General features: G+C 41.8%; 4 protein-coding genes across 11 annotated transcripts; 2 read left to right on the forward strand and 2 right to left on the reverse strand.

Annotated features, from left to right (window-relative positions):
• Positions 1 to 1,066: 1,066 nt before the first annotated feature.
• LOC128307198 (sodium- and chloride-dependent GABA transporter 1-like) lies at positions 1,067 to 3,611 on the reverse strand. 3 transcript variants are annotated; one of them, XM_053044940.1, is made up of 3 exons: positions 3,450 to 3,611; positions 1,427 to 1,594; positions 1,067 to 1,356 (listed from the first exon to the last, which is right to left on the reverse strand). In XM_053044940.1, exons 1-3 carry the CDS (start codon positions 3,513 to 3,515, stop codon positions 1,267 to 1,269), a joined length of 324 nt encoding a protein of 107 aa, XP_052900900.1. In that variant the 5' UTR covers positions 3,516 to 3,611; the 3' UTR covers positions 1,067 to 1,266. The 3 variants fall into 3 exon arrangements, with proteins under 3 accessions (XP_052900900.1, XP_052900899.1, XP_052900898.1); XM_053044939.1 differs by having other exon boundaries at positions 1,427 to 1,783; positions 3,450 to 3,490; XM_053044938.1 differs by lacking the exon at positions 3,450 to 3,611 and having other exon boundaries at positions 1,427 to 1,903.
• Positions 3,612 to 4,161: 550 nt separating this feature from the next.
• LOC128307200 (rho guanine nucleotide exchange factor 10-like protein) lies at positions 4,162 to 15,491 on the forward strand. 4 transcript variants are annotated; one of them, XM_053044945.1, is made up of 7 exons: positions 5,396 to 5,927; positions 12,071 to 12,152; positions 12,226 to 12,520; positions 12,594 to 13,577; positions 13,667 to 13,906; positions 13,992 to 15,065; positions 15,130 to 15,147. In XM_053044945.1, the coding sequence occupies exons 3-7, from the start codon at positions 12,257 to 12,259 to the stop codon at positions 15,136 to 15,138; spliced, it is 2,571 nt and encodes an 856-aa protein (XP_052900905.1). In that variant the 5' UTR covers positions 5,396 to 5,927; positions 12,071 to 12,152; positions 12,226 to 12,256; the 3' UTR covers positions 15,139 to 15,147. The 4 variants fall into 4 exon arrangements, with proteins under 4 accessions (XP_052900903.1, XP_052900905.1, XP_052900902.1 ...); XM_053044943.1 differs by lacking the exon at positions 5,396 to 5,927 and adding an exon at positions 4,162 to 4,283 and having other exon boundaries at positions 13,992 to 15,491; XM_053044942.1 differs by having other exon boundaries at positions 13,992 to 15,491.
• Positions 15,492 to 16,043: 552 nt separating this feature from the next.
• On the forward strand, positions 16,044 to 17,412 carry LOC128307202 (sodium- and chloride-dependent betaine transporter-like). Of its 2 annotated transcripts, XM_053044949.1 has the most exons (3): positions 16,044 to 16,130; positions 16,269 to 16,436; positions 16,506 to 17,412. In XM_053044949.1, exons 1-3 carry the CDS (start codon positions 16,044 to 16,046, stop codon positions 16,593 to 16,595), a joined length of 345 nt encoding a protein of 114 aa, XP_052900909.1. In that variant the 3' UTR covers positions 16,596 to 17,412. The 2 variants fall into 2 exon arrangements, with proteins under 2 accessions (XP_052900909.1, XP_052900908.1); XM_053044948.1 differs by having other exon boundaries at positions 16,118 to 16,436.
• Positions 17,413 to 17,605: 193 nt separating this feature from the next.
• Positions 17,606 to 24,262, reverse strand: LOC128307201 (dual specificity protein phosphatase CDC14A-like). Of its 2 annotated transcripts, none has more exons than XM_053044947.1 (13): positions 24,145 to 24,262; positions 23,279 to 24,073; positions 22,473 to 23,202; positions 22,302 to 22,379; positions 22,051 to 22,227; positions 21,770 to 21,937; positions 20,506 to 20,607; positions 20,193 to 20,406; positions 20,077 to 20,105; positions 19,796 to 19,894; positions 19,558 to 19,728; positions 19,390 to 19,479; positions 17,606 to 19,303 (listed from the first exon to the last, which is right to left on the reverse strand). In XM_053044947.1, the coding sequence occupies exons 1-13, from the start codon at positions 24,260 to 24,262 to the stop codon at positions 19,126 to 19,128; spliced, it is 2,949 nt and encodes a 982-aa protein (XP_052900907.1). In that variant the 3' UTR covers positions 17,606 to 19,125. The 2 variants fall into 2 exon arrangements, with proteins under 2 accessions (XP_052900907.1, XP_052900906.1); XM_053044946.1 differs by having other exon boundaries at positions 19,390 to 19,482.
• Between the last annotated feature and the right edge of the window lie 867 nt (positions 24,263 to 25,129).

Consider the following 25,129-nt stretch of genomic DNA (forward strand, 5'->3'; position numbering starts at 1 on the left):
TCTTTGTGCGGTACCCCTTACGGTTTCCCGCACATGTTAATCACGTCAGTGCCGCGGCGATACTGGCTGTATCTTGCGCGCACCAACGTCTCCGAACGGGCCCCGCACGTGCACGGTCGGAACCTGGGTGTTGGTTGTGGCGATGTGTGTGAATTCCCTTTCCCACAGCGTGACTTCCAACACATACGCAGCGCGCTTCGGCTGCGGTTCACCCTACGCCACTGTCGCGAGTTTACGCAAGCCCACCCCAAATGGTGGAAGGTTTATGCATACAGGCATACGCCGCTTAGACTTTACATGCGGCATCGCATCGTTACGGCGAGCGTACGTAGTTCCGTCGTTCGGGCTGGAGCGCGCGCAACGTTTCCTCGTTTGTCAATGGGCACTGCCAGCGCGCTTACACCTCTGGTGTGTTACGCCGCTAAACGAAGCGATGCAACATTCGCAACAGTTCTGTAAGTACATGGCGCGTTGCTTCTCCACAGCCCGCAACGCGCGCAGGTCCTGTGAGGTTTCCGGCTGCGCATGCCGGGGTTTTTTGCTGTTGTTGTGTGTAGAGCACCCTTCGCGCGAAATGACCTACCATAACTATGTGCACCCCCGCGATGATGATTACGAATCGCCAGCAAGTCGTGATAAGACCCAGAAATTGGAGTGTACGTTATGGCTGTACAAGATGTAACTTTATCGAACGTTTAAATAACATCGTTTGCTTTGTTACTTAGTTATTATGATTAGTGCTGGAATCTAAATCTGAATCAGTTTCATAAATGGGAATGAATCTATGAACTGAATGAATGAATCTGAATCTATATTTCACGTATTTCTTTAATTATCCGAGATATATGACCTCTCTACCTCTATTTATGATATGTTTTAGAGATTTAGATAAGATTTACTGATTTGAATGACTCTTTACTAAAGATTCATACGAATGACTCTTCTAAAAGGATTCATAAAGCACAACACTAATTATGACTTGTCTTTACTTCAACTGGAAATTGACTCTGTACTCGTGTTTCGGATGTGGGGACGAGAAAATCTTCATATACTCAGAATAGAAATCGAACCGACTTACTATATTTGAAGAATTGAAAAAAAAAAAGATATATGAACGGTTTTTGTGGAACAAACAAAATTAAGGACAATTAAATAATTTTTAATATTTAGTGTTGCAAAACAAATTAGAAAATCATACAAGTGCCTTAAGCACGGCACAATTTCCACATCCGATGGAAGTGGTAGAGTAGTACGGTTCCTTCCTTCTTACAGCTCCATGCCCTTCTCGGCATCCGCCTGCATTCTCTCCCGCAGCTGGCTTACGCTGTCCTCAATTCGAACGATCAGCCGAATTTTCTGTGATTAAAACGAAAATTAAACATTAACGTTCTTCCTTTACGTTCACAGGTACGGGCTTACGACTTACGTTAGCACGATCGCCGGGTGTGTTTCTCCACAGCCAGATCATGTATCCGGGGATGCACAGCATCGACGACAGTGCGGTAAACCAACCGAAGGCGTGGGCCCAGAACGGATACGAATAGCCAAGGTACTTGATCGGAGTCCACTGGACGATGTTGAAGAAGAACACACCCTGTCGAACGATTCGATACAATCGGTAAGGAGTGTTAGATTGGAGCGAAAATATTCGGTAGTACAACTTGCAATAACGCCTGTAGCGAATGTACACAGGGCAACACACAGTCACACAGTCACGCATTCATACGCATACATCCAACAGGCTGTGGTCTTCAAGCTGATGTTTTTTAACCCATTGCTGCATCTGTGAAATGTTAAATGTAGATATAAGCATAAAACAAATATAGGGCATACAACGAAAAAACGCGCTACTTTAGTAGGCAACTTGTTCAAAGCGTTGTTCTTGGCTAGAAGCGTTTGTAAGACAAAATGTTTGCGGAGAAGTTTTATCATCGGCCAGTCCTGCCAGAAGTTCCAGAAGCTTTGACGTTTAATTTAAAGTACAACTGCGTAGCTCGCACTAGCTCTCGATAGCAGCAGTAATTGAATACTTTTTGTTTTAGCATTTGCAATTATATTTCCAGATTTTTGGAGCATTTTTGGACCTAAATAGTATAATGGACAAACGTCATTCAATTCACCCTATCGCTTGTCATGGCAGGAAAGCTACGCATTCGAGTATGTTGAATTAAAAAAATAAGTCCTACAGAAGAACAAAAAAAATTGGCTCCAAAAATAGTTTCAAGGCCATCAGAGTGGCTCAACCAAAATTGTAACAGACAGTAAATCCATAGCATCAAAATCAGCATAATCAAATAGAATCAGACACCCTCGACTAGAGATATGCCTCCTATTGCCAAACAGTTTGCCGATAACATGCACTGTCAATCATAATTAAAATTTCTCCGTTCTCAAAGCCTACTCAGAAAAAGAATGCTACAAAACGCTCGGGTTTTGTGTGTTACCGTGCTATTTAATTCAATGTCACTGCGATACGCTTCGGTACTTCCAATGTCCATCTCTCATGTACTATCTGTTGGCAATTAGGGTAAACCCATTTCCGAAAGCGCACCCCCCGAAGGCTTCGTTAGTGTGCAATGCAATAGTCTTGCAAAATAACGAGCAATTGCTGCGTAACCTTGAGCCACTATCAGGGTGGAATATTTTGATCGCGGAAATGGGAGTTGCAAATGCTTTCTTTTCTTAATTCTGTTGTTGCATCAGCGTCCTCACTCCCTTAAAGGATCAACGCAAGCGATATGCAAACAATCTCTTCAGCGAACCTAACGAGATGCGGAGGCGTTTGCATTGGGCGATTGTTTTGTTTTATTTCCACTAAATTGAACTTTAATGCGTATTGGATGGCGTTCTTCGGTAAAAAAAAATCCTGGCCTTGAAATTGATTCGTTTCGTTTGTTCGCCATTTTTGCAATTCTTTAAAGTTACCAGATGTTGTCTTTAAGATTTTTAGCCCAACATGCTCGGGTCCGTTCGTACTACGCACGGTTTTAGATACTATTGCTGTAGGTCTATTCCTATTCTTAGCAGTTCTTATTTATCAGTTGGCGTTCTGAAAACCATATCTATAAGGTGCATTAAACTTCTGTTCCAGGGCCTAGGTTAACTTCGTCTAGAACACAGGGTAACTCTGAAGTGAGCACCACTCATTTACGTCACTTGTTAAACGGAATGCACTCTTATTAAAGCTCTCCGAATACTTTAGCGGTTGTTCGTATATGTATCCTGAAGGTGGAGCAACCTCACATCTCTTAAGAATAGATAGAATCAAGCCGCGTAACTAGAAACAATTATATTCTATTAACAACACTGATTGACGCCTCAATTGTTCCAACTCCAACTCAACTCTGTATTAATGCATTTGTTCAGTATGGCTGAAACATTTAATTCGCGAGCACTGCACTGGAGGATACTGGTAAATATAATGTGTCGTTTATATCATTCAATCATACATATTTATAAACAATCGCTAACACAATCACTGTCACTAATGATACTTTATCGTTTAATTCTTCCATTGCAGTCTCTCGTGGTTACGCGGAATCACTGAGCTGTCCCGTATGAACTGCGATCGAAATTCCCGACTACGGGCACTGTTCCGGACATCCTACCCGAAAGAGTCATTTACATCAACTGATCGCAAAGATCAGTCTGGAAAACAATAAACCTGCTGCACGGCACACCACTAATGCAAACACACACAAACACACAGCTGCCCCTTCGGAGATCACCGAAAACTCCCATCAAATCGGGTAATGTTCATTCGCTAACCTTATTTCCCTCAATGATGTTCGCTTTATTTGTAGTGATGGCGATGTAAGGGTTTATGTGCGCTGGCGGCGTTTAGAACCGTTACAGGAAGCGATTGCCGTTGTCACAACAGTATCGTTGGGGCTGTTGCATAAATCATTCTATATACCGGATGTACGCGGAACACTGCAAACAAGCAACAGACATACTTCGACATGTTTCACGCGCAGGTTAGGTTAGTATAACCGCAGCCATCACACATCGCGGTACCAGTCATCCTTTTATCCTTGTACTTGTACCGCGCAGGGTAGAAGGAAATTGATGCACATAAACCAGCCTGCCTAAGCTAAATCGTTAGATCCGATTTAAATTAAGCGCTCTTCTCACGCATACAAACACAGGCCCGTGCAAAACCCGTACCACACGCAGCTGGGCAAACAAACCCATCCATCAAATCAATGTGTGTAAACCGGACAGCCCCGATGCATGAATGAACGCACGAAAATGGCCAATTGGACACTTCCTATTTAGCGACGGTATGTTTCCACCATCTGTCACAAATTTAGTCGTATGAACAAGTGCACGATCGCAAGCTAGCATCCCAATACAGTGGACAGATCATTAACGTTGAGCAGCTAACGGCTTGGTTTGGAACTAATCACAGCAAATGTAATGCGTTAGTATTCCAGATGGCTTCATCCTTTCGGATCTTCCTGGCAGGATGTGTGAAGATAGATTTAATTATTTTAGTAAATTTTGAATTTATTTTTGTACTACTATTTATGTTCAGAATTTTAGATTAATTTGGCTAGTTTAGATTTTAAATCTTTCTTCAATATTTAATATTTCTATTGAAGTAGAAAGTTCTTCAAATCCTTCAAATACTTTTTACAAAGAGAATAGTGCAGTAGTTGCAATTAGTTGTAAATATAGCTCACGATAAAATGTGATATAATGTTAAATGGTTAATTAGTTCATTGACGTTGTTAGGGTAACAGTCTAAAGTGTTTAAGGTGTGCTAATTTAATACGCTAATGAGTGTAGTTGATTCACCTTCGTACGGAGTTTTTGCACAGTTTTTGGAAAGTTTGAAGAACATTAAAGTGGGGAAGAAGCACACCACCACTAAGCAGGAAGTGTCCAATTGTTGATGTTCGCGCATTATTCATGCGTATGGCACAGTGCTGCGCTTACATATTATGTGTACTGATGAACTATTCGCGGAAAGGGGTTAGTACCGGTGGAAACGATTTTAATTCTTCCTTTCGTTTAAAGGACACCACTTAAAATTGTATGTTTGCCTATGGTAATGGAAGTTTCTATTCTTTTCAGCACTGTGCGGTTGCAAACCGTTCTGCTCAACCCGCTGAAGATGCATCCAAGTGGTACACAAACGATTACAATCATCATGATTACGAGACATTTGGATCAATTCAGCGTGCTGCCGTTAGCGCGACGGGGAGGCCACCATGTGAAGGCAGTTGTGAGTAATGTGCAACCATTGTGACATTGCCAGTTAACAATTTTGCGTGCTAGCTTGTAAATCGGTCAGTACCGAAATGTGCGGTAGGTCTTCTGGGATGTGGATGGGAAGAACCTAGGAACGGATTTGCTAACCTAACGGGCAAAAGGGCGGGGAATAAGGGTGTCTGGCACCACTTAATGGTATGAAACAGTGCGACGGGGGTCAAGAGGTTGGCCATAAAACAGTGCGCATATGAATATTGTTAAATGGATGTGTTGAAATCGTAACCGAACAGTCAGGCACCCTTTCAGTCGTTTTCAGTACACCCACCGGTACGGTTGTAGCAGGGCAGGTCGATTCCAACACGAGTTCGGCACCGTTTTTGTTCGGTTTAGTGTAACGTGCGCAAGTGACTAGCAGAAGATTACCCTAGCAATGGCTAAGATGCAGTGCAGTGTCACGCAGGTGTATGTGAGAAGCTTAGATTGGTTAAATGTGGGACGAAAACAGTTTCTGTCGATAGCGGCTTTAAGAAATTTCATCAATCAACAATTGTATCAGCCATCAACAACCTGTTGCGGAATGTTCGACAGCCTGGTTATGTTCTTAGTGCTGCGTAGAGATGAGTCGATCTGTAACAGTGGAACGGTGTTAAGAATATCGTTATCAGTGAATAAGCGATCACAATGCAACAACGGGAAATGTAATGCACGGTGTAAGTTTTGAAGTTTGAACAGTGTTTTCTATTATTTATAACATTTATTACTGCTTGCTGTGCCCTAAATGTACATCTCTTAATGCCATAGTTAACGGAGAAAAGACACTGCACGGAATTCGTTGAAGGTGTAGTAATGTTAAATGGCAGTCTGTAGATCAAAACCGGAAATGTTTAGACATCAAATGTTTGTTAGAGCAAATTGTTGTATCCGTTCCAACCACTTAGCAGTGAAGCAATTGATGGCACCCTCTCGGCCATTTTAATGGAATCTAATCGTTTCCGGTTTCACGTTTCCATTCGCACCTAGCCTTTAAGAGATGGTGGAATTTGTTTTATCATACAATTTAGTGTGTCACCCTTCCGTGATCCGCATATGAGTTTGGTCGGTTGTGCAGAAGAGAGTATTTGGGATTTTTTTTAACTGCAAACAGTAGTTGATGATAGAATGGAAAAGGGTTGGTAGTGACTTCCGGCACAGAATTGCAACCAATTTGAAATAGTAACAGCAACAACTAATAGGGATTTCCCCATGAAAATATTGCATGCATGTCAGTTAATGAAATTATGGTATGAATTTAAGCAAAAGGTAGCAAACAGTTCTTTTCTATCCGCTAGGGAAAAAGTCAGTTAGTCGGATAGTTTTAATTACTTTGATTATTAAGTTAATTTTGTTATAAGCTCTTGTGACAGATGATTAAAGCGTAATAACATGGAATCTCGCACTTTTTTTTTGCATTGCAAATTCTATCGATTCTTTCTTCTCAGCTACTCAGCAAACGGCTCGATTTAAACTCAGTTCTCTCTTTTTCGATCGTACGCACAGAAATGCCTCCTACTTCGGCTCTTCCTTTATGTCCTTAACCAGACGAAGCCCAACAGAAGCAGCTAACGCACTGCTTGATAGCACAGTATATCATCATTGCTTTATTAGCTGTCGATGTGACTAGTTTTACATCGTTGATCGCAAATCATTTTCGCAACTACGATTAGAGGCAATCTTAGCGACCTGTTTACAGTTCTGCATTACAAAGTGATTTAAAATGTGTTTGCTGTTTGTAATATTTGTTATCGTTTTCTATTATTCTGTGTACGGTAACGGTGAGGATTTAAATCCACTGCGTAGCTCGAAGAGGAAGCGAGGCATACCAAACCAAGCGAAAAAACCGTAAGCCATGTTTGTTTGCAGTTTGTGTTTGAAGGATTGTTGTACGGAGTATTGAAATGTTGTGAATTTTATTGTGTTATTAGTGATGTTATCGTTGAATTGTTTAGAGATTTCTTACCAAGCTGATCATCAATCATTAATTTTTATTACCAAAAAAGTTCAATCAATCAATCTACTAACGTCAGGCTAGGTGGAAACTAACATAACATACCTTTAGCTGCTTGCTCGCATATCTAACGCTGCTGGATGACAAAATTCATCGTGTTGTGATTAACTCTTTGGTTTTTATTTTTGTTTTCCCGGGTTATAGCGGTCCGCTATAATAGCGTATCTCGAGGACTGCCTGTATTAAGAATTTCAGAAACGAATTGAAATCATTTTCATAAGCTCGAATTTTGATAATTAACATATACTTAACATATATATCAACTGCAGCGGTGATTACGATAGAATAAGTTCGCAATAATCGTAACAACAATTTTCAGACGACATAGTAGCGTATGCAGCTTCGGCGTCTCTACCGCCGTTGCTATGGACACTGTGTAAGAAGCCTACTGGCTGGCATCGGAAGCAAATTCCAAGATCAAACCCAGTAGCTACTTTTCCGCCATTGAAGACACACGTGAAATGAGCAACTAGCTAATTGGTAGTGAAGTGAATTGAAGTAAAAACTTGTGTTAGCCTGCCGAATTTACAAGAGCGTAAGACTATTTCCTTAAAACTTTATTGAAAGTGCAGTACGAACAATTATTAATAACCGAATAGTTGCATTACATTAAGATATTTGGAAGATGTTGTGAGTGCAATTAATCTTCCATGTGTTTAGGCCAAGTTCTGGTTGTTTTACAAGAAAAAATCGATAGAACTTTCAGGAACGAAACGTTATTGGTAATCGGATGTAAATTGTAATAGAAAATAGAATTTTTCACGAAATATCCAGGTGTACCCTAAGCGCGAAGGGCTTAAATTAATATTAATTAATATTAATATCAGTGGAACACTTAGAAATGAACCGAATTCTGTAACTAGTTGTGAATTTTAATAGGAAAAGTATATTTTTCATCGAAAACAGTTATTATTCACTGTTCCCAAAATTGTTTAAACGACATAGTAGCGTATGCAGCTTCGGCGTCTCTACCGCCCTTGCTATGGTAACTGTGTAAGAAGCCTACTGGCTGGCGTCAGAAGCAAATTCCAAGATCAAACCCAGTAGCTACTTTTCCGCCATTGAAGACACACGTGAAATGAGCAACTAGCTAATTGGTAGTGAAGTGAATTGAAGTAAAAACTTGTGTTAGCCTGCCGAATTTACAAGAGAGTAAGATAATTTCCTTAAAACTTTATTGAAAGTGCAGTACGAACAATTATTAATAACCGAATAGTTGCATTACATTAAGATATTTGGAAGCTGTAGTGAGTGTAATTAATCTTCCATGTGTTTAGGCCAAGTTCTGGTTGTTTTACAAGAAAAAATCGATAGAACTTTCAGGAACGAAACGTTATTGGTAACCGGATGTAAATTGTAATAGAAAATAGAATTTTCCACCAAATATCCGAGTGTACCCTAAGCGCGAAGGGCTTAAATTAATATTAATTAATATTAATATCAGTGGAACACTTAGAAATGAACCGAATTCTGTAACTAGTCGTGAATTTTAATAGGAAAAGTATATTTTTCATCGAAAACAGTTATTATTCACTGTTCCCAAAATTGTTTAAACGACATAGTAGCGTATGCAGCTTCGGCGTCTCTACCGCCGTTGCTATGGACACTGTGTAAGAAGCCTACTGGCTGGCGTCAGAAGCAAATTCCAAGATCAAACCCAGTAGCTACTTTTCCGCCATTGAAGACACACGTGAAATGAGCAACTAGCTAATTGGTAGTGAAGTGAATTGAAGTAAAAACTTGTGTTAGCCTGCCGAATTTACAAGAGAGTAAGATAATTTCCTTAAAACTTTATTGAAAGTGCAGTACGAACAATTATTAATAACCGAATAGTTGCATTACATTAAGATATTTGGAAGCTGTAGTGAGTGTAATTAATCTTCCATGTGTTTAGGCCAAGTTCTGGTTGTTTTACAAGAAAAAATCGATAGAACTTTCAGGAACGAAACGTTATTGGTAACCGGATGTAAATTGTAATAGAAAATAGAATTTTCCACGAAATATCCAGGTGTACCCTAAGCGCGAAGGGCTTAAATTAATATTAATTAATATTGATATCCGTGGAACACTTAGAAATGAACCGAATTCTGTAACTAGTTGTGAATTTTAATAGGAAAAGTATATTTTTCATCGAAAACAGTTATTATTCACTGTTCCCAAAATTGTTTAAACGACATAGTAGCGTATGCAGCTTCGGCGTCTCTACCGCCGTTGCTATGGTAACTGTGTAAGAAGCCTACTGGCTGGCGTCAGAAGCAAATTCCAAGATCAAACCCAGTAGCTACTTTTCCGCCATTGAAGACACACGTGAAATGAGCAACTAGCTAATTGGTAGTGAAGTGAATTGAAGTAAAAACTTGTGTTAGCCTGCCGAATTTACAAGAGAGTAAGATAATTTCCTTAAAACTTTATTGAAAGTGCAGTACGAACAATTATTAATAACCGAATAGTTGCATTACATTAAGATATTTGGAAGCTGTAGTGAGTGTAATTAATCTTCCATGTGTTTAGGCCAAGTTCTGGTTGTTTTACAAGAAAAAATCGATAGAACTTTCAGGAACGAAACGTTATTGGTAACCGGATGTAAATTGTAATAGAAAATAGAATTTTCCACGAAATATCCAGGTGTACCCTAAGCGCGAAGGGCTTAAATTAATATTAATTAATATTAATATCAGTGGAACACTTAAAAAGGAACCGAATTCTGTAACTAGTTGTGAATTTTAATAGGAAAAGTATATTTTTCATCGAAAACAGTTATTCTTCACTGTTCCCAAAATTGTTTAAACGACATAGTAGCGTATGCAGCTTCGGCGTCTCTACCGCCGTTGCTATGGACACTGTGTAAGAAGCCTACTGGCTGGCGTCAGAAGCAAATTCCAAGATCAAACCCAGTAGCTACTTTTCCGCCATTGAAGACACACGTGAAATGAGCAACTAGCTAATTGGTAGTGAAGTGAATTGAAGTAAAAACTTGTGTTATCCTGCCGAATTTACAAGAGAGTAAGATAATTTCCTTAAAACTTTATTGAAAGTGCAGTACGAACAATTATTAATAACCGAATAGTTGCATTACATTAAGATATTTGGAAGCTGTAGTGAGTGTAATTAATCTTCCATGTGTTTAGGCCAAGTTCTGGTTGTTTTACAAGAAAAAATCGATAGAACTTTCAGGAACGAAACGTTATTGGTAACCGGATGTAAATTGTAATAGAAAATAGAATTTTCCACGAAATATCCAGGTGTACCCTAAGCGCGAAGGGCTTAAATTAATATTAATTAATATTAATATCAGTGGAACACTTAAAAAGGAACCGAATTCTGTAACTAGTTGTGAATTTTAATAGGAAAAGTATATTTTTCATCGAAAACAGTTATTATTCACTGTTCCCAAAATTGTTTAAACGACATAGTAGCGTATGCAGCTTCGGCGTCTCTACCGCCGTTGCTATGGACACTGTGTAAGAAGCCTACTGGCTGGCGTCAGAAGCAAATTCCAAGATCAAACCCAGTAGCTACTTTTCCGCCATTGAAGACACACGTGAAATGAGCAACTAGCTAATTGGTAGTGAAGTGAATTGAAGTAAAAACTTGTGTTATCCTGCCGAATTTACAAGAGAGTAAGATAATTTCCTTAAAACTTTATTGAAAGTGCAGTACGAACAATTATTAATAACCGAATAGTTGCATTACATTAAGATATTTGGAAGCTGTAGTGAGTGTAATTAATCTTCCATGTGTTTAGGCCAAGTTCTGGTTGTTTTACAAGAAAAAATCGATAGAACTTTCAGGAACGAAACGTTATTGGTAACCGGATGTAAATTGTAATAGAAAATAGAATTTTCCACGAAATATCCAGGTGTACCCTAAGCGCGAAGGGCTTAAATTAATATTAATTAATATTGATATCCGTGGAACACTTAGAAATGAACCGAATTCTGTAACTAGTTGTGAATTTTAATAGGAAAAGTATATTTTTCATCGAAAACAGTTATTATTCACTGTTCACAATGGAAAATGTTCGCAATAATCGTTACAACAATTTTCAGACGACATAGTAGCGTATGAAGCTTCGCGTCGCTACCGCCGTTGCTATGGTAACTGTGTAAGAAGGCTTCTAGATTTCATCAGAAGCAAATTCTAAGATCAAACCCAGTAGATATTTTTCCGCCATTGAAGACGCACGTGGAATGAGCAACTAGCTAATTTTCAGTGAAGTGAATTGAAGTGTGAACTTGCCGAATTTATCAGAGTGTAAGACTATTCCTAAATTTTTTTATGAGAAGTGCAGTGCGATAAACTATAAGCTACGTGTTGTATGCAAAATAAATCAATCGCTCAATGACACTTTGCAGTCGATGAAGAGATTATTTTTTTGTTTTTTGTTTAATCGCTGCATCTTCGGTGCAGGAGTGAAATTATGTCGAAGAATATGTTTCTTCACTGTAGTGCTTCTCTTCAACGTTATACCGCTGTCGTGAGTTATCTGCAATTGCATGTTATGTGTACTAACGATGCCTTCGGGTGTTTTTTTTTTTTCGTGTCGACTTATTTTTTATCACGTAGCCGGATGGTCAGTTCATGGCTACGAGGAATTGATCCGGATGTGATTTTGGTCCGGTGCGTTCATGTGGAAAAAATTTTTAAAAATGAGAGTGTTACCAATAGAAGGCACATATATATATATGTATATATATAGTAGTATCCTCTAGAAGTTATAATCCTTCCAGCAAAAAAGTCGTCTAATAAGTTTAGCTGCAAATATTATATGAAAACTAATTTTCTTACCATTGCTTTTCAATACATCAGCCGAAATTGAACATTCAGAAATTATTCCCAGAAGATCCTGCCTAACTAATCCCACAACATTCTAACCTGATTCTAATCGGTGGTAAGTGAAATAGTTTTCCATTCTATGGCTAGTTGAAACCTATTGAACCTAATCTTTAACTCTATTTCTTCAGGTATACAGCTTAGACGTAACTAGGAGGAAAGATGCATAAATTGAGACTAGCTTCCAGCTTCTCAGGTATCATTGACCGGATGAGAAATAAAAAGCGGAACAATGACGAGTCGCAAAGTATAGTGATATACTCTGTACTACCAAAATGCCTAGTGCCGCCGTTTGATGATGAGCAGGTTGCGTTGCAACCAATGCCGGATAATCTGTCACGCTGCGAGCAGAAACGTTGGCTGGCGTTCGAAGAGTTTATCAAACACGAGCAAAACTATCTGGACGTATCGTGCAAATTGCAATATGTAAGTAGATTACCATTTCCCGCTTATAGCACTTCATGGTACGGTTTATATATGTTTATATGATGTTTTGCAGGAGATCTACAACAAACTCTTGATGATGGATGATATCACGGACACCGATACATTGTACGCTATGTTCGGCACACATCAGCGCATTTGCCAATTACACCAATTCATCCAACCGTTGATGGATGCGTGTGTGAAGGAATGGGCCGACGAACGTTTGACCGGCTGGATGATCTGGGCATTGCTAGAGCAACCGTTGCTCAATCGACTGTACAGTGTATTCATTGCCCAATACCCGTACAACAAAGATCTCGCAAAGACGTACGCTAATCAAAACATCCACTTCGCGTCGTTCACGTCGAAGTTGTGGGAGTCCGGCTGCCCACTAAACTTTGTGGATTACTATTTAATGATGGTGCAACGCTTACCACAGCTCGTGCTGGAGGTTAAGGATTTGCTGAAGAATACGGACGAAACGCATCTGGACTTTCCCATGTTGGAAAAGTGTGTAACGCTAGTGACGGCGTTGGGCGAGCAGATTAACGCAGCAGTCGGCCGTTATGATACCGCTCAAGTTTTGCTGCAGGCAACGATGCGCCTGCATACTGGCGATAAGCGCGTCTTTCAGCACGGCACTTATCAGTGCGAGTTGATGCATATCGCACCACTAAACGAGATGTGCAGCACTGCCATCAAACCGCGGGTTATTCTGCTGTTGAGCGATCGGCTTGTGTGTGCCAAACGGCCGAAAAAGCAAAACGAAGCAGGAACAAGCAAGATGACATTAATACCCTCGTCTAACGAGCAGTACGGTGAATTGAAATGGGTTGTACCGCTCCAAAATGTGCAGCTTGATGACGAAGAGTTTGCGCATGCAGGGTCATTACGCGCGGTCGCTACTGGGTCCATGCATTTGATGGAAAATATACGCGACTTCGGCGGCACCATCGCTAACTTGCGAGGTATAGTGGGCACATTCCTGCAATCGAACGAACATTTCACCGTGAATGCTTGCAATGAGCAAATGGATAAAATTTGGTCCGCCGTATTGGTAAGCTGCTTGTGCGATGCATTTGTCAATCACGCACACACACACTGATCTTACGTTTTGTGTTGCCTTTAATAATCATTTCTTTTTAGCACAAAAAAGCTGCACCTGCTGTCGAGAATGTGCTGCGCGTAAAGGTAAAGGACAGTGAGAAGGTTTACGTCCTAACACTGGACAATGCGGATGCCAAAAACGAATTGTGCAACGCGATACGCCTGGCCCAGCTAGCCTTGCGGCCGGAAAACTCACCTGCCTGGTGGAATAGTACGCTGTATGCACCGTACGAGCCACTGTATGTGAAAACGTTTAACGCGGGTGACCAGGATACTACCGTTAGTATATTGTGCACATTTATCTGTGCGCTAAATGATAAACTTTGAAATGTTTTTTTTGTTTGTTTTATTTGTTTGTCTCCAGGTGACCAGTGGCTGCTGCTACGTGCCGAATATCAACTCACCGGCCTACGCGAACGAACTGTTTCGCGCTTGGTCTGAAAAGCAGCATGTGGTGTGGATTAGCACAATCGACAAGCAAAGCAACAGCAAGATAACACTGTACACGCACGACCGTGCAAGGAATGCGATCGATCTGCGGGCAAGCTTCACTCTGCCGTCCGTCAGGGTCACGTGTATCGCACACGTACCGGAAGGGATGATCATTGACAAACCGGCCGATACAGTGTGGATTGCGACGAATACGCATATATTAATCTACTCTGCCACCTTTCCAATGATTAAGGAACAGCTGATGAGGCTTTCGGTGTTCGATACACCGAATCGCATACTATACCACGCGAAACGTGTATTCGTTATTACGGACGACAACCAGCTGCTTGTATTTTCAATGACGGCAAACGGTGTATGGAACCTGAAGAACCCGCAGCAGTGGTTTATTGGTTCCGTTCAAGCGATGACTGCGGCGAACGCGTATGTCTATATTGCGTTCGGTGCCTACATCCATGTGTTCGATTGCAACGAGGGAACATTCGTAAAGCAGATCGGCGAGGAATATCTGGAGCGTCGCATTACGTTGTTGGAGTATTCCGTGCATGGATTATGGGTTTGTCATCACCGAACCGGAATCATTACGCTGTACCATGCCGAAACCTATATGCATCTGCTGGATATAGACATTGATGGGTATGTCGACCAGTTCCAGCGAGATGACGAGAACGAATGGTTAACCGCACGTGTATGCGTAACTTCCCTGGCGGTGGTGGATAACATGCTGTGGGTCGGAACTAATGTTGGAGTACTGCTCTCGTTGCAGCTACCAAAGCACGCTAACGTTCCCATCATTGACGAGAACATACAGGTAGCATACCATGCACACTTGCAAAACGTTAAGTTGATTCTGCCCCTACCGCCGCTGCGTGCATGTGAGGAAATTACGGCAAGTTTGGATGTCAAACCCACGACAGTGGAAAACTTATTCGTAAACACCAGAAAGCCGTCGGAAGATCTGGTTGACTTCCCGGTAGCAGACGATGCTGTAAGTGTTGATTCTTTCGATTCGTTAGGTGACATATTTTACGATGCACTGGACGCATCCGTAGATGATCTGAACGTGTCGCAGGTGTTTACCGATAGTGTAAACAGCTGGAACGAAGGTGAGCAGACAGAACAAGCATCGGGTAGCACTGACAGCCAACCGTCGTCGTGGGTTCCGGACTCGACAATGATCCTCACCGGGGGTTATGGTTACGTGAAGCGGACTAACATTCGCTCCCGTAAAACAGCCGCCCCGCATGTGTTGAACCGCACCCAAAGTTTGTGCGATGTAGCAGAGACAACGAATCAATTGCAATCTACCGCAATCGATGAAGTTGGAAACATGATACTGTGGGAACAGCGGCCAAAGCATTTGGGGCAGATGAAATGTGACATAGGATCAAAATCCTAAGATGGAGCTAACAATCCCCTTATTACAACTTAATAGAACGATAATTGTTTTAGAAGTACATGTCATGGCATGTTAGTCACGCTGCTGAGTCTTGAGGTCCAGATCTCTGTAGTATTCATGAGCAGTCATTGTTTCTGCTTACTCTGCAATACTCTGTTGCTACTGTTCAGCGCGACATATATAATTTATAATAGAAGTGCCATAGAATTACAGCACCGCTGTATAGTTATATCGTATTGAAGCGAAGCGATCTCAACCACCAACATCTAACTACTCGCAATAACACCGTATATCAAAACTAATACGATAGCGATCTAGTAATAACACCACCTACTAGCATGTGCCAATTTGTATTAGGAAATAGCATTTAATCTTTATCACTTAAACTTCACGAGACTATGCGGCATACACGTATACTAATACTTCATACTAGATGTGAAATGCTTGTCAACAACTAATACTCTGTACTAACTCTTGTACATCGTTTGACTGTAACGGATCTAATAAAAGCTTCTTAATTGTTCACTAACGAATGCGTACGTAAATTAATTATTCCTGTGGACATTAATGTGCTTTCTTTCAATTGAGCTTTTACAGATGCTGAAGTGGATTGCCCCCTGGGTGAGCAAGTGGAAGGACCACAGCCTGTTGGATGTATGCGTATGAATGCGTGACTGTGTGACTGTGTGTTGCCCTGTGTACATTCGCTACGGGCGTTATTGCAAGTGCTACTACCGAATATTTTCGCTCCAATCTAACACTTCTTACCGATTGTATCGAATCGTTCGACAGGGTGTGTTCTTCTTCAACATCGTCCAGTGGACTCCGATCAAGTACCTTGGCTATTCGTATCCGTTCTGGGCCCACGCCTTCGGTTGGTTTACCGCACTGTCGTCGATGCTGTGCATCCCCGGATACATGATCTGGCTGTGGAGAAACACACCCGGCGATCGTGCTAACGTAAGTCGTAAGCCCGTACCTGCGAACGTGAGGAAGAACGTTAATGTTTAATTTTCGTTTTAAACACAGAAAATTCGGCTGATCGTTCGAATTGAGGACAGCGTAAGCCAGCTGCGGGAGAGAATGCAGGCGGATGCCGAGAAGGGCATGGAGCTGTAAGAAGGAAGGAATCGTACTATCCTACTACTATTACTATCACCATCGTGCCGGAACCATCGAGTGCAGCTGGATAACCGTAATGAGCAGATTTCCATCGTATCATTCGCAAGGCGTCACTAGTGTCATATTATAAGCTTCAATTTAAAAAGAAACATACACTCACACTCACACACACATACAAGCAATGCTTAGTAGCAATGTCAATCGATGCACGCACTCATACCTAGCCAAGCGCGCCTATCGAATACCGCCTTTTTGATCTTCCGATGGATTGTTGAGTACATTTCACCGTGCAATGGTATGGTAAACTGCAAACTCGTTTTTTTTTATTACTATTATTATAGATAAGTTAGCAGTCGGATATATTATATAGAATTATTCGAGAACGTAGGCTTAGTGCACGACTACAACACACCCGAACGGTAAAACCCCCGGTAAATGCCGCGGTGGTTGCGAAAGTAAAACAATACCGGTATACCCAACAAGCGGGGGGGATAGAGACGTGCGTTTAGCAACGCACGATTATCATCGCAAATAACTGCCGCTAAAATAAAACAAAAATTCACAATTTCAATAAACTAAAGGTAAAACGAACCCTGTAAGAAGCTAAAATCAGGACGAAGGATTGCAGGCCAAAAAATATCGATGGGGACATATTTATAATACAGAAAGCGCAACGTCTGCTTAGCATCGGTTAGCAAATGTCGGAACAGATCCAAATAATTCCGCTTAAGAAATATTCACACGATTCAACTATTTCTTTCCTGTAACGACTCACTCTTCCATCCTCCATTCTCCTAAATAAAGAGTGAATTTAATTTAACAAAATTTGCTACTATTATTATTCCAACCACAACTCTGCACCTTAACATACACCGAAATTCACAAAACACTCGTATTGAGTTTGGGTTTTTAACTTTTATTTACTTCTTTTCTCTTTTCATACTGGTTTCGCTTCACCCGTGTGTTGTACACCGATCCGCGCTCGGGTAGCTATAGTTTGTGTTTGATTTTGTTTGCATTCCATTGCACGTTGCCGGAAATTGTGCCATACTGCACAGATTTACCGGATTATCCGGTTTGTGGTAAACGACCGTGTTTTGTAGACTTAAATTAAATTAAACTGAACCACCTTTTGAAGCTTCGTTTATGGCAAAAAGGGGAACGGGGACGGCATAACGAAAAATAGAGGGACCATTCTCTCGCACCGCTTTGACTAAAGTTCAGCATAGTTTCTTTTTATCTATAAATATATATAATAATGCATACCGGCGGAACCCTCAAATATACATATATTCCCGGTAATAGCGGTACGTCTCGTGTAAATTAATACGTTTCAAAGTGCGTTTCTATCTTACGATGGCACACATCCGCTCAGATGTCACTTGTTGAAAGTGTTTCTGTTTTATTTTTGCTTTTCGTTCCAATTGCATGCGACCCTTAACGAAGTGGTCAGTCTTAAGGAAAAGCATTCTGTTTTGTTTTTTTTTTTTAACATTACTTATCAGTTTCTATCTGTTGCAAAGCGCGTAGCATCTTCTACGGCCCGGTGATCAATAAATGCGCCTGTGCGGGGATACTGCTGCACGACCATGAGCTGTTTTGTTTTGCAAGACAAACCGAACCGGACGAAACAGGCTCGCAACAATACGGTTAGCCACAGCTCAACGTTAAATAAATGGCCCAGCAAAGGTGTTCGCTTGTATCACGCCAAGAGGGAATTCCGTTTTGTTGCTTGTTTTGTCTCTCTCTCTGCGTATCAGATCGTATTGGAGATTTTTTTATTGTTAATTTATAAAGGAACAGAGATCGTCGTGAGATGCTTCATTAAGGTTAATGTTAACATTTATCGACTGTTAAATTGATGCCGTCTGCTAATAGGCGCCATCAGGAACGTAAATCAAGGCAGCGCTTAAAGGCAAAGGGTAACAAAGCAAATATTTCATTACAGCTAACCTATGCCATTTACGCTGCTTATCAAATAAGCAAATGAAAATTATATAGCTCTATATAATAATAATAATAATAATAAAAAAGATTGTATCAAGCATTTGAAATGCAGTAATATAAATTAACGGCGGGATGCAATGTAACTTAAAGTTTAGTTTTGATTTGTTATAATAACAAGCTAACCGATGGTCTGACGTGGTTGTGTTTGTTTAATGCCGTTGGCCGTAAAAATGGCATTTTGCAGGTAAATATGTTCCATCATTTGGAAGACATTGTTGTTGTCTCTGCACATACTTGTACAGCGCGTTTGATACGATTATCGTTTGTCCGACCGATTCGTTTCGGTCCGGCTGGTGAGGAAGAACGAAACTAACGCAATGAATGGATGAAAAGGACGAAAACTATGGGTGTGTGTGTGTGTCGCGAACGCGATAAAACGTAAGATGGTGGCTTTCGGAACTGCTCGTACGTGATTGCGCTCCGGTGGTATCAGTCTCTTGATCGGAAAGAGGTAGGCTCTTTTCTACCTTACCGCGCCCCCGTAATCGCAAAACTGCTGTCCTCCCGCCACGCATCGGCTTCACAGTCGCGACACATCCACGCGCAAACGTTTGTACGGTCGTACGGTATCCGTTTCCGCGTTGGCTTTGGCGTTACGGGGCGTTACTGTTTGCTGCTTCTCGTGCTGCGTCGCTGGTGATGCATCGTTACCGTTATGATCGAGCAGTACCATATTGTAAGCCGTATCGGTCTCTGGACTGTATACAACAAAAAAAAAAACAATAAGCGTGTTAGTTCGTTGTAGTCCAGCTAATGTGGTAGAACTATGCTATCACACACTTACCCCGTGGCGGAGGAACACAGCGGCTTAACACTCTTCGAGGAACATGGTTGGGGGACGGACCTGGTGTTATAAGTTCCTTGCGTCTTCGGTCTGCTAAAAACAGACACAGAAATTTATCAGTTGATATTTAAATTAGCCTCACACAATGCTAGGAAGAAATACACTTACTCCAACACCTGCTTCAGGTTTAGCTTCACCGAGAAGTTAACGTACGGTCCTGTCTCATCCCCGCACGTTCCTATCACGATCGCTTCGAATTGTCTCTTATATTCGCTCGTCGCTGAAGGCGTCGTCCCCTTTCTGTTCGACGGAACTATAAACGCATCCACTGGGTGTCGGCTGTAAGTGGAGATTGTTAGATGGTGCCATATATATCATGAAGCAGCAGATCGGTACCAACACTTACCTATGCAGTTCCTCCAAGTCGAACGATACCCGCAGCGTAAACTTCTTCTCCTCCACATTCCAGGTTACCTTTGCAGGAATTTCTGTCTTCATTTTATTGCTGCAGCAAATGAAACGAAACGAAGGGAAAAGATGGAATATTATACGAAGCATTACAAACTGTAGCACCCAACTGCTTCTAAGTAATTCCTTCGCAACACAATATTGAGCATGAATATTTCTGTTTTGTTAATTTTTTCCCCGTCAAATTTCTACCAATTTTCAACTGATGTAAATACTCACATTGCTGCTACAGCTGGTTTGCCAGAATGCTTTTGTAATGGAGGAATAGAAGCAAAAATAAAAATACAATTAATCATTCATTCTACATTTGTTGGTCTTTACAACGGTGCACTTACATTATTCGCAGTACGTTTCGGCTGATGACGCTGATTGGTATTAACGTTCGGGTTGAAAATATATAACAAGTCTGCCATATTAACGCTCACGTCGAAAATGAATATATCGCAGGGCTCGTGATTGTACGCGTTAAACCGTAGCAACGTTTCCAGGGTTTTGCCTTTCTTCAGCAGCTTCATAGGATGCAGCATCGATAATGTACCGTCAAAGATTCTGTTATTGTTTTGTTTTGTGCGAGATAGGGAAAGAATTTAACATAAATTACACAATGTGCAATCAAAAAAGGGGGAAGGAAACCCCTCACGCGCTTACCTTAACACACGATTTAACTCCAGCGATGTTTCGTACGTGATGTCCTTTCCCTGGCTGACAGTTGTGGTGACTTGGGTAAAAAACCGCTGAGATCTAAGCGTCCTATCGAATATGAAGGCATAGCATTTAGTGTAGCAAGGAAGGATGCAATCGATAACATTAGCACTAATATATGCGCCACCATTTCATCTGCAGAGTCACAGAGTGAAGTCGAGCATCGATTTTGCAGTGGTTTTATATATTTCGTTAACGGATGTTAAATGTAACAATCTACATACTTGTGTTTGTACCTAAACAAGTGCTGTACTTGTTATCGTTTTACATATTTACACAGTCTTACTGTTTGTGTTTTTTGTGTGTGTGTGTTCTCTTTTGAAATACTTTCGGGAGAACCCTAGCAATGCAACACATCTTAGCTATTGTTAACTACACACATGTAACATAGATAAACCACACGCTTGGGTGTATAATTTGTTTTGTTTGCAGTAATAATATGAAATTAAATAAAATCACTTCTCAGAATAATCGTTCATCGGGCAGTACGGATAAAGTTAAGCTCCAGATCTAGCGTGCTTTCATGCTTCCCTCCAATGGACGGATGGATGGATTTTGGCAGACCGGTTGAGTTACTACTTTTAAACTTTACTGTCCCATTTAGCTCCAATGAACCCAATACAACGGGCCCTTCTGTGTGTGATCCACTATATCCGGTATCACAATTTACTGCTGGCTTCCTTTGTAGGGGTCTACCGTACTTCCATGCATTCTGTGCCTTCGCTTCCTAATGGTTTTGGACAACAAAATCGAGAATGGGGAAAAGATGAAGGGGTTTTCAATTAATTGACTTCCTCGCTTTAGTGATGCAACACATCTAGCTGCATTAAACTAGCAGCTAGCTAGGTCAACATTAGCTGCATTAGTTCCTGGGGCTAGTGTCCTTTGTTAGGTCCATAAAAGCATACCAATACAGTATCCACCGGCAGTTTAGTATTCTTATAGAAACCAAAAATCACTCAACAAACGTTTTATTGCGCTTGAAGACCTCGTCGAACGAACCTATAATTAGCTTACTATATATGAATTATTAACTAAAACTTGTTGCATCGTTGTTAATATGAAAGAGTGTGTTATGTTCGTGTAAGAAACAATAGCAAAACCTGGATTAGTTATGAACAAAAATAGGTGAGGTATATTGTCTATTTCTTATGTATCAAATACATATACCAAAGCATGCAAATAAATTCAAACACAGACGACTACTCACGGTAGGGGCATTGATTGTGAAATGGGTTTATCGACGGTCTGTGATGTGGTGTCTCCTTTAGCCGTGCGCCCAGTTGAAGGAGGTGTGATGTTTCCAAGATGATCAGTTGCCAAAGGATGGCAGGATTCGATTGACGATTGATCCGGAACCAGAACCAACTTTTTTATGCTGTAAATAAAAACATCACAACGATTGATTTAATGCCATCGAGCAGTTTTAAGTTCAAAGACAACAAAAATAAATGATGCATTGAATTTTGCCAAAAGCAAAAACATATTTACATCGGTTTGATCGGTGTACCACCATCCGATGGATTGTTGTTCCGGTTCGATTCATTCCGGGTCTGCACCGTACCGCCACCTTTATCCTTTTCAGCAACATTCGACGCAGGTGTGCTGTGACGGTCAAAGGGACCGGAAATTGTTGTTGATGGTGCAACAATTTTCTCATTTCTTGGTCTGCAAAAAAAAAAAAACGCGAAATAATTTGTTTGTGTGTTTTGTGTAAAAAATCTGGATCCCAGCATGCTTACTTCTTTAGGATGGATTCGGTTGGCACATGTTGGCGTCTGGCGGCTTTGATTGAATTCAGCTGATCACCTTGCGATGCACTGTTGGGGTTCATTTCATGCAAAAGAGCAAAACAAAACATATGAAAACTTCTACACCTGCTTCTAAACCGTCCACAGGCCTTTCATGCTTACGTTTGCACCGAAGCGTTACGCTGGTTACGTGTCGCTGGCGCAGATGTTGTTTCTACGCGACCAGGTACCGTCTGCCGGGTGGTGATGGTAGTTTTCCGGCGGGTAACGTGCGTCTCCTGTAGTGCCGCACGTTGCGGCGTTCCACCCATCGGCGGAACGGTCGCATTTCCACGACCACGCCGGATGGTAGTAGTTGCGGTGGTAGTGACATTAGTACGACCACTGTTCAACCGGGTTCCCCGGATGTAGCGCGACGTTAGTTTGGCGACCTTTTTGATGCGATTGGGCTTGCAGTGCACGACGTTGTTGTTTGCCTGCGAGGCAGCATCCAAACGATCGCCCTCCTGCTCGTCCGCATCGTTCAGACACATCGTGTCGACGCGCTGCGAAATGCGTTGCACATTTTCCGACTCGATTGTCTGGCCGGTGGCCGGTTCTACGGTCGCTTGCTTGGGGCTTTGCGTATCTTCGATTTCCCCGCCCACATGCAGGCTGTATATACCGCGAGCATGCTTTTCGGGCGGATTGTACGTGTGGTGTTGACGCTGCTGGCGATACAGCTCTCCCTCCTGCAGCAGCTGAATCTGCTTGCTGTTCAGCCAGGCCTGCTGTTGACCGATGACCGAACCGGGCCGGCATATGCGAAGCCAAGCAATCGCCTCCATTGCGGTGAACTGATAGTGCTTGATCAAGTACGCACCGATCAGTGTTCCCGTTCGGCCAAGTCCAGCTAAAAGGAAAACAAAATGTTTATATAAACGTTCTAATCGTTTCGATCGCCAGAACAAGCATGCACCATAACATACCCTTGCAGTGAACGGCAACCGCACCGCGCGCACTTTCGCAGAGCTTTAAAAACAGACTCGTCAGCCGGTCGTTGGGCGTACTGCCGTCAGAAAAGTACAGATCAAAATGCTGTATGCCCGCCTTCATGAATACTTGGGCATCGTACTTGGGAGAGTTCAAACGCACCACTGCGGTGATGTTGTGTGCATGAAAGTAGTCTAAATACACGTCCGGCCCTAGCATGACCGAATCGTTGGTGCGCTCGGTGCGGCAATTCGGTCCACAGAATGCCAGCAACTTTTGCGGCACAATCCAGTTCAAATCACCGTTCTCCACACATTCGTAGTACTCGTAGTCGGTCAGGTTGAAATCTTCAAAGTTGAAAAAATTCCGTTGCACCGCTTTCTGCACCGCGCTCAGGCAATCTTTTATCGGTAGAAACGCCAAATCGTTGATCGATGCATCGCAATATTTGACACCGTTCGCATGTTTCAGTATCGGACCGAGTGCCTTCATTACCGCCTGTACATTGAACCGCAGATAGATGATGCAGTAGCTGCCGATGAGATATGCAGCGTTCAGAATCTTTTTCGGCTCCTTGCGCGTGTAGTGGACAAACGTTTTCGTAGCACGCGCGTCGTTTTGCAGCTCAATGTGCAAAAACGTACAGTAGCGGTACAGCTTTGCCAAGTTTAATGGGCCAAAATCTTGGTAAAAATTAGCATACAAAAGCTGTTCGTCCGTTGAGAAAACATAATAGTGGGCGTTTTCCTCGACCTTCGGTTTCTTGATCATGATTGCCATTTGTAGTCGACCTGAAACGAAACGACACTTCCGCTGGTTAGCTTACAGGTTTTCACAGACGGTTGCACAAGTTCGCACTTACTGGGTAGGATGGATACCAACTCCACCAAGGATTTGTCCTTGAAACTTTCGCTCTCCCGCATCTCATCATCGCTGGAGACCATAGGCTCGGGAACAGTACTATGATTGTTCTGAGCCATTGCTTCCAGGCATTGATTTCGTTACTGGTTGCAACGCGGGGGTTGATTTGAAGGAACACGTCTGCAACAACTGGAAAAGGGAAAAGCAATAACAATATCAGACGAAGCAAACCAATCGATGGTTTGTTTGCATCTAATTGACCCAATAAGTTTGTGGGTCATCAAGATACCAAAACAAATCACCAGCACTACCACCCTTAAACTCAACTAACGAATAAAGGTTCATCCGCAAAATGACTTCAGCTTATGGACGATGTCAAAGCAAGCCACTATTTTATTCCCGTGAAAATGGCCAAACAAACGAAAGCCACTTATCCGCAGTAAAACTCAATAACCAACAACGTTATGTTTAGTTGATGACCATTTTAACATCCGAAAACCCGAATATCTGAATCGTTGCACTGGTGTACTCTCCCAATAAATCTGTAAGCGTCACAAAATCGAAGCATGCCGGTTTACTAGATCTAAGACACATCGATTCTGTGCGAAACAGTCGCAACACAACAGAAAAAGAAAATCCCACAGGTTTTATTATTCACCACCTATAAGATGACCATTTAAAGGAAAGTGAACGCGTAGGAAGTTGTTCTACAATGTCCTACCTCCAAACCCAGCAGCCGTGAAGTTTGATTTTTCGCTCCAACTTCAACAGAAAACAAATGGTTGCTGCGATCCGCTCCCTCAGCTATATCCCACACAGTGCCACAGCGTTGAAATTGCGAACGCGGGGTAAAAAAGATAAAAAAAGCGACGCCATGACAGCTCCGACACGCTGTTGTTGAATGGCGTTGAGAAGCACAAGCGGTAGCAAACTACCGGAAGCAAAAATTTCGTTTTCAATCGTAAATGGCCAGGGGAATTTCCAGA

Source organism: Anopheles moucheti, chromosome X (assembly GCF_943734755.1).
Source record: "Anopheles moucheti chromosome X, idAnoMoucSN_F20_07, whole genome shotgun sequence".
NCBI classification, from domain to species: Eukaryota; Metazoa; Arthropoda; class Insecta; order Diptera; family Culicidae; genus Anopheles; species Anopheles moucheti.

Bases quoted from the DNA above. Each gene is read 5' to 3' on its own strand.
- LOC128307201 (XM_053044946.1), bottom strand. From the start codon at position 24,262: ATGGCTCAGAACAATCATAGTACTGTTCCCGAGCCTATGGTCTCCAGC. The intron at 24,074-24,144 runs GTAAGTGCGAAC...GTTTCGTTTCAG, and splicing joins GTTGGTATCCATCCTACCCA to GTCGACTACAAATGGCAATC. The intron at 19,895-20,076 runs GTGAGTATTTAC...CATTTGCTGCAG, and splicing joins AAACCAGCTGTAGCAGCAAT to CAATAAAATGAAGACAGAAA.
- LOC128307198 (XM_053044939.1), bottom strand. From the start codon at position 1,720: ATGCGTGACTGTGTGACTGTGTGTTGCCCTGTGTACATTCGCTACAGG. The intron at 1,357-1,426 runs GTAAGTCGTAAG...TTTTAATCACAG, and splicing joins CACCCGGCGATCGTGCTAAC to AAAATTCGGCTGATCGTTCG.
- LOC128307200 (XM_053044943.1), top strand. From the start codon at position 12,257: ATGCATAAATTGAGACTAGCTTCCAGCTTCTCAGGTATCATTGACCGG. The intron at 12,521-12,593 runs GTAAGTAGATTA...GATGTTTTGCAG, and splicing joins TATCGTGCAAATTGCAATAT to GAGATCTACAACAAACTCTT. The intron at 13,578-13,666 runs GTAAGCTGCTTG...ATTTCTTTTTAG, and splicing joins AAATTTGGTCCGCCGTATTG to CACAAAAAAGCTGCACCTGC.
- LOC128307202 (XM_053044948.1), top strand. From the start codon at position 16,143: ATGCGTGACTGTGTGACTGTGTGTTGCCCTGTGTACATTCGCTACGGG. The intron at 16,437-16,505 runs GTAAGTCGTAAG...TTTTAAACACAG, and splicing joins CACCCGGCGATCGTGCTAAC to AAAATTCGGCTGATCGTTCG.